Source organism: Papio anubis, chromosome 17 (assembly GCF_008728515.1).
Source record: "Papio anubis isolate 15944 chromosome 17, Panubis1.0, whole genome shotgun sequence".
Taxonomy (NCBI): domain Eukaryota; kingdom Metazoa; phylum Chordata; class Mammalia; order Primates; family Cercopithecidae; genus Papio; species Papio anubis.
In genome coordinates this window covers 24739342-24747409 of record NC_044992.1, presented here as the reverse complement: position 1 = coordinate 24747409, position 8068 = coordinate 24739342, and the positions used below count along the sequence as shown (strand labels likewise).

Genomic DNA, 8068 nt, shown 5'->3' with positions numbered 1-8068 from the left:
TGCAACCTCCACCTCCCAGGTTCAAGCGATTCTCCTGCCTCAGCCTCCCGAGTAGCTGGGATTACAGGCATGTACCACCATGCCCAGCTAATTTTTTGCATTTTTAGTAGAGACAGGATTTCACTGTGTTAGCCAGGATGGTCCCGATCTTCTGACCTCGTGATCTGCCCACCTCAGCCTCCCAAAGTGCTAGGATTACAGGCATGAGCCACCTCACCCGGCCAATTTCCCTTCTTAAAGGTCCTTTTTTTAATATACATTTCATTCCTGCCTTTAAAAAAAAACACATACATAAAACAATATTCCCCTACTTCTTGAAAGTAGCCACAGTTAGACCTTTATGCATATAACATAAAAATACTTATTTAGGAAAATTAACCTATTATTATATATGTTGTTAGTTATTTTTAAGTTTATTGTCAGCACATATGGTCCTATTATCCCACTGTTTTTCACAGCTGCATGCTTTTCTATAGAATAGAATGGATGTACCGTAATTTAACCATTACTTATAGACACTTAAATTATCTTCAATTTGACATTAAAATACAGTGAATATCTTTATACATATATCCTTGAACATGTCTGTAATACTGATGGAGAGAATTCTAGAAGTATGACTGCTGGGTCACAAAGGGTGTATACACTTTACATTTTGATAGTTGTCAGACTGCCCTCTGATGACAATTGTACCAACTTATGCTCCCATGAATAGTATATGATGGTTTTTTCATGTGTACTGCTGACAGAACTACATTATAATTCTTTTAATTTTGCCAATTTAAAAAGTGAAACGCGTACAGTATATTATTTTAAAATTACATTTCCATGCTTATTGGTGAAATTGCATATCTTCTTATTAGGTTTTTGAAATTATTATTATTATTATCTGACGTGGAGCTTCGCTCAGTCGCCTAGGCCAGAGTACAATGGCGTGATCTCAGCTCACTGCAGCCTCTGCCTCCCAGGTTCAAGTGATTCTCCTGCCTCAGCCTCCCAAGTAGTTGGGATTATAGGCACGCACCACTACGCCAAGCAAATTTTTTGTATTTTTAGTAGAGATGGGGTTTCGCCATGTTGGCCAGGCTGGTCTCGAACTCCTGACCTCAGGTGATCCACCTGCCTTGGCCTCCCAAAGTGCTGGGATTACAGGTGTGAGCCACTGTGCCCCGCTGAAATTACTGTTTCTTTTTTTTTTTTCCTTTGAATTGGAGTCTCACTCTGTTGCCCAGACTGGAGTGCAGTGGCGTGATCTCAGCTCACTGCAACTTCCGCCTCGCAGGTTCAAGCTATTCTCCTGCCTCAGCCTCCCTAGTAGCGGGGACTACAGGCATGCGTCACCATGCCTGGCTAATTTTTGTATTTTGAGTAGAGACGAGGTTTCACCATGTTGCCCGGGATGGTCTCGAACTCCTGAGCTCAAGTGATCCACCTGCCTCAGCCTCCCAAAGTGCTGGGATTACAGGCGTGAGCCACCTCACCCAGCCTGAAATTAATATTAGGCATTTATTTTTCTTCTGTGATTTGCCTGCTCATAGTCCTTGCACTTTTTCTGTTGGATGGCTTTGAAAGTCCCCCACCATCACCTCACTTAGTTTATCTCTTGGTAAAAATAATGCTTATGACTGGGCACAGTGGCTCACGTATGTAATCCCAGCACTTTGGGAAGTCGAGGGGGCAGATCACTTGAGGTCAGGAGTTCGAGATCAGCCTGGCCAACATGGTGAAACCCCGTCTCTACTAAAAATGCAAAAATTAGCCAGGTGTGGTGACGCATGGCTGTAATCTCAACTACTCTGGAGGCTGAGGCAGAAAAATCACTTGAACCCAGGAGGTGGAGGTTTCAGTGAGCTGAAATTGAACCACTGCACTTCAGCCTGGGTGACAGAGTGATACTTTGTCTTTAAAAAAAAAAAAAAAAAAAGAATAATGCTTATATTGTATTCTTAATGAATTAAACAACAAAATGGGGATATTTGTCCAGAAGATGTCAAAGGATCTCAGGCTTTAAATAATTGTTTGATACCATTTGTTTAATACATATATAGAGAGAGCTAAGATTTTCTTTTATTTTGTAGGTGGAAATAGCAAAAATGTACAACTAGTTTGCTCTGAACATGGCCTTGATAACAAAATTTACCCTAAAAATACTAAAAAGAAATGTATAGACCTTCCGAAATGTGACAGTGGCTGTGCTGAGACCTTGTTTGGTCTTAAGAACATTTTTTCCCCATCTGAAGACTTATTTTCATTTTTAAAGGTATTTTCAATGTCTGTTTTGCAATGTTGAATTTATATTCCTTTTCATATTCCCAACACTAGACTCCTATCTTTTGAATCTTAAGTTTAACTTAACTATGCCTATAATTTGTATAAGCCTTAGGTCTCTGATTTTAACACATTCTATCACTTTAACAAATGGTGCATAGGCATTGCTCTGAATGCATATTATAGGATTTATAATAGAATTTAGAATATTTTTCAGATAGACTATTTCAGAGAAGTGGTTTTAAATAAATGTGCTTCTAATAATATTGGAGTATATATTACATATATAGAGAATTTAATTCTCCAAATTAAGTCTAAATTTAATTTTTAGACTTATAGTACTATTTTGATATATTAAATATAGATAAATAAAATTATGAGGGGTAGTGACTCAATACTTTGAAGTTAGAATAGGGATAACACTGTATTCATACAAGAAGTGTTCAAACTATGTACTGCTATAACATTTCTTTACTCAACATTGTTTTTCAGCACAAAATCACAACAAAGGAAGAATGGAATAAACTCATCCAGCTTCTTACAGAATTCCAAATGCGGAATGTAGACTTTTTATATAGTAATCTTGAGTTTATTCTACCATTACCAGTTGATACCATTCCAGAAACTAAAAACTTTTGTGGCTCATCAGTAACTGTGGATGCCAGTGCAGCAACAAAAAGTATGAACTGTCTTGCTAGGAAACATTCTGAAAGAGAACAGCCATTGAAAAAGTCCCAGAAAAAGAAACAAAAGAAAACATTGGTAATATTAGATGATAGTGACTTATTCGACACTGACTTGGACTTCCCTGATGAATCTGTTAGGCTGTCCCCTGTGTTGTCTTCCTCAAATTCAGAAGAAAGCAAAGCCAGAGACAAAGGAAGCAATTCAGAGACAAAGAAATCTATTCCTCGTCCTCCCAAAACAACTGCAGAAAAAAAATGTTCTGCCCTTGTTTCTCATTGTTTAAATTCTCTCTCTGAGTTCATGGATAACATGTCCTTCTTAGATGCCCTTTTAACTGATGTAAGGGAACAAAACGAATACGGTAGAAATGACTTTAGTTGGACAAATGGAAAGGTTAAAAGTGGACTTTGTGATGAGTTTAGTCTTGAGAGTAATGATGGATGGACTTCTCAAAGCTCTGGAGAATTAAAAGCAGCTGCAGAAGCTCTCAGCTTTACTAAATGTTCTTCTACTATTTCAAAAGCACTGGAAAACTTGAATTCTTGCAAGAAATTAGGAAGAGATCCAACCAATGATCTTACTTTTTATATTTCGCAAAAGCGCAATAATGTATACTTTAGTCAGTCAGCAGCTAATTTAGAGTAAGTCTTACTTCCTTTACTTTTTATTTTTTAGTAATAAATAGTAAAGGGGAAATCATTAGTTTTTTCTTAATTTAAAAGTGCTGTACTGTTGATCATTGTAAGCCCTTAACATTAATAATGCAGCTTCTAATGAGACAGTTAAGGAGACCAGCCTGATTGCTGGGAAGAGAAATAATGAGGATTGGGGTGGATTTAGGTAACGCTTGAATGACCCAGGAGGGAGTTTGGTCTTGCTGTGATAGATAGCAGATAGTTACTGAGATTTTTCAGTATGGCAGTGATTGATATGTTGACAGGAAATTAATCTGGAAATGTCATCTGGTCTAGACCAGAGGCAAGGAAACTAAACTGGTTGTGATTGGGATTACTGCATTTTTCTTGGGCATTAAAAATTAAAAACAATGCATTACTTTTACAGGAATGCTTGGAAGAGGATAGCAGTCATTAAAAGTGTATTTTCGAGTCGATCTCTTCTCTATGTGGGTAATAGACAAGCTAGTATAATTGAGTACCTGCCAACCCTTCGAAACATTTGTAAGACTGAGAAGCTAAAAGAACAAGGAAAAAGTAAAAGAAGGTAAAGGCTTTATTAAAAACAGCACTTTAGATAGTTTTTTCAGGATTAATACATATTTTCATAAGATGAAAATGTTAATATTAAATTGTATTTTTCTTTGTAATTTTGACAGATTCCTGCACTATTTTGAAGGAATTCATCTTGACATTCCAAAAGAGACTGTGAATACTTTGGCAGCTACCTTCCCTTAATGTTTCATACTAACCATGCTTTGTATAGATTATCATGTGGTCCTTAAGATACATTTTTATATTATGTGGATCTTCGTGGAAAAGTATATTTCTCAATGTACATTTTAAACAAACAATTTGTATATTTTTTTATTGGTGGGCAAATATTTAAAATATTTGAGTTACAAATTGTATATATGATTGTAATTTTTTTTCTGAATTTTTTGTATTATCTGATTTAGCTTTGTTGGAGTATTTTTTCTATGTGAGTGAACTGTTTCTGGAAGGTAGAGTTCATTAAGATGAACTCCCTATTTCAAGTGTTTATATTATATATTAGCTTAATATTCAGATACATTAGTGTCACTAAAGTTGGTATACAATCTCCCACTGCTAAATTTGACTGGCTTTACAAAAAAAAAAAAACAACAGTAAAACAAAAACATTATCTGATGAATTATATTTTTAACCCAAAAGTTAAGGATCCTCATATTGTACAGTTTTGTTGTTGTTGTTGTTGTTGTTGTTGTTTTTTGAGATGGAATCTCGCTCTGTCACCCAGGCTGGAGTGCAGTGGCTTGGTATCAGCTCACTGCAACCTTTGCCTCCCAGGTTCAAGCGATTATCCTGCCTCAACCTCCCGAGTAGCTGGGATTACAGGAGCCCACCACCTTGCCCAGCTAATTTTTGTATTTTTAGTAGAGACAGGGTTTTACCATGTTGGTCAGGCTGGTCTCTAACTCCTGACCTCAAGTGATCCATCCGCCTTGGCCTCCCAAAGTGCTGGGATTACAGGCGTGAACCACTGTGCTCGGCCTATATTGTACAATTTTGAACAGTATATGTTTATAAATGTGTATGAAAATAGATATTTTTACCTCTTATTTGTTCAATTTACTTTTTCTTGCATTAATTAGTATATTGATCTAATTAAAGGTTAAAGCTAAAGGCTTTATGAAATGTTTAAAAAAGAGTTCAGATGTAATCACCTTGGTAAATATGTATATTGTATGGGTTTGAATATAGGATATAACTTAAAGATTTCATCCCTGTACAGAAGAGAGAATAAGATCTTCTGAAGTTTTGTTTTGTTTTGTTTTGTTTTTTGAGATGGAGTTTTGCTCTGGTTGTCCAGGCTGGAGTGCAATGGCAGGATCTTGGCTCATTGCAACCTCCACCTCCCAGGTTCAAGCGATTCTCCTGCCTCAGCCTCCCGAGTAGCTGAGATTACGGGAACCTACCACCATACCTGGCTAATTTTGTATTTTTAGTAGAGACAGGGTTTCTCCATGTTGGTCAGGCTGGTCTCAAACTCCTGACCTCAGGTGATCTGCCTGCCCTGGCCTCCCAAAGTGCTGGGATTACAGGCGTGAGCCACTGTGCCTGGCCTGAAGTATTTTAAAAAATATCTTTAAAAAACTGTTTTTTCTCCTCTTAAAAAAAAAAAAGAAAATAATAGGAGTATTTTCCTCCCTAATAGGGACACATTTAATATTTTATTTATTTTTAGGTTTATAATAATTCAGGGAAAAAAATCTTTATCTTTTTTTTTTTTAAGAGGTCTCACTCTTGATCTCACTCTAGTTGCCCAGGCTGGAATACAGTGGCACAATCATAGTTCACCACAGCCTCCAACTCTTGAGCTCAAGTGATCCTGCTTCCTTGGCCTCCCAAAGTATTGGGATTATGGATGCGGCCACTGCACCCAGCCTTTTCATTTTTTTTGTTTGTTTGAGATGGAGTTTCGCTCTTGTTGTCCAGGCAGGAGTGCAATGGTGTGATCTTGGCTCACTGCAACTTCTACCTCCCGGGTTTAAGTGATTCTCCTGCCTCAGCCTCCCGAGTAGCTGGGATTACAGACATGTGCCACCACGCCCCACCATGCCCAGCTAATTTTGCATTTTTAGTAGAGACAGGGTTTCTCCATGTTGGCCAGGTTGGTCTTGAACTTCTGACCTCACGTGATCCGCCCGCCTCAGCCTCCCAAAGTGCTGAGATGACACACATGAGCCACTGCGCCCAGCCTTTCGTTTTTAAAGACAGTAAATTCCTGGAAGATTCAGATTCACTTTTGTGATAATGCCATGTTTCTGTTATGAACAACTAGGTAGTTGGAGAAACTATCAAAATAGAAAACAATGGCAAAGGAGATGGTTTGGATGGAAAGAGAATGATTTCCTTTTTAGACCTGCATAGATTGAGGTATCTACATTTCCAAAGTGGAGATGTTTAGGTACACAATAACATATGTAAGTGTAGAAACTGTATTTGTGCGTGGCAACAGGTCAAGAGTGTATACCAACCCTAGGGAGTTGGAGGTGCTAGAGAAGGGAGGGCTTCCATTTCTTGCTTTGTTTCAGATTATTTGAAATTTTTTTAAACAAGTATATTTCACTTTTAGATTATAGAAAATGTTTATGTTACAGAAAATATTTAATACTTTTTTTTTTTTTTTTTTTTAAAGAGATGGGGCCTTGCTATGTTGCCGAGGCTGGCTTCAAACTCCTGGGCGCAAGTTATCCTCCTACCTCAGCCTTCCAAGTATCTGGCAGGCATGCACCACTGATACTTAATACTTTGACATCAAAGAGACTTAGGTTCATAAAGAAGATATATTGAGGACCTCAACTAAGATAGACAATGGTAAAATGGACATCAAAAGATGGTCTGTCAAGTTAAAATATTGCAAAGTTAAAAAATGAGCCTGCTGGGCGCTGTGGCTCATTCCTGTAATCTCAACACTTTGGGAGGCCGAGGCAGGAGGATCACAAGGTCAGGAGTTGGAGACCAGCCTGGCCAATATAGCGAAATCCCATCTCTACTAAAAATACAAAAATTAGGCCGGGCGCGGTGGCTCAAGCCTGTAATCCCAGCACTTTGGGAGGCCGAGGCGGGTGGATCACGAGGTCAGGAGATCGAGACCATCCTGGCTAACATGGTGAAACCCCGTCTCTACTAAAAATACAAAAAAACTAGCCGGGCGTGGTGGCGGGCGCCTGTAGTCCCAGCTACTCGGAGGCTGAGGCGGGAGAATGGCGTGAACCCGGGAGGCGGAGCTTGCAGTGAGCCGAGATCGCGCCACTGCACTCCAGCCTGGGCGACACAGCGAGACTCCGTCTCAAAAAAAAAAAAAAAGGCCAGGCGCGGTGGCTCAAGCCTGTAATCCCAGCACTTTGGGAGGCCGAGGCGGGCGGATCACGAGGTCAGGAGATCGAGACCATCCTGGCTAATATGGTGAAACCCTGTCTCTACTAAAAATACAAAAAACTAGCCGGGCGTGGTGGCGGGCGCCTGTAGTCCCAGCTACTGGGAGGCTGAGGCAGGAGAATGGCGTGAACCTGGGAGGCAGAGCTTGGAGTGAGCCGAGATCGCGCCACTGCACTCCAGCCTGGGTGACACAGCGCGAGACTCCGTCTCAAAAAAAAAAAAAAAAAAAAAAAAAAAGAAAAATTTTTTTTTTTTTTTTAAGATATGGGATATTGCTGTATTGTCCAGGTCAGAGTGCAGTGGCATAATCATAGCTCACTGCAGCCTCAAACTCCTGGGATCATGTGATCCTCCTACTTCAGCCTCCTGAGTAGCCAGTACACGCCACCCTGACCAGCTTATTTAAAAAATTTTTTTTGTAGAGACAGGGGTCTCGCTTTCTTGCACACGCTGGTTTTGAACTCCTGGCTTCAAGTGATCCTCCCGCCTTGGCCTCCCAAAAATTTTCTTGTAGA

The 8068-nt window shown here is 39.4% G+C and overlaps 2 protein-coding genes across 3 annotated transcripts in view; one reads left to right on the top strand and one right to left on the bottom strand.

Moving 5' to 3' along the window:
* ATAD5 (ATPase family AAA domain containing 5) overlaps window positions 1–8068 on the bottom strand; it is a 91215-nt gene that overhangs the window by 25354 nt on the left and 57793 nt on the right. The window lies entirely within an intron of this gene.
* On the top strand, window positions 1910–4537 carry LOC116271035 (ATPase family AAA domain-containing protein 5-like). The gene is made up of 4 exons (XM_031657457.1): window positions 1910–2260; window positions 2761–3596; window positions 4018–4176; window positions 4289–4537. Exons 2-4 carry the CDS (start codon window positions 2821–2823, stop codon window positions 4365–4367), a joined length of 1014 nt encoding a protein of 337 aa, XP_031513317.1. The 5' UTR covers window positions 1910–2260; window positions 2761–2820; the 3' UTR covers window positions 4368–4537.

Excerpts from the sequence above, each read along its gene's own strand:
- LOC116271035 (XM_031657457.1), top strand. The coding sequence starts at position 2,821 with ATGCGGAATGTAGACTTTTTATATAGTAATCTTGAGTTTATTCTACCA. Across the intron at positions 3,597-4,017 it reads CAGTCAGCAGCTAATTTAGA|GAATGCTTGGAAGAGGATAG; the intron begins GTAAGTCTTACT and ends TTACTTTTACAG. Across the intron at positions 4,177-4,288 it reads CAAGGAAAAAGTAAAAGAAG|ATTCCTGCACTATTTTGAAG; the intron begins GTAAAGGCTTTA and ends TAATTTTGACAG.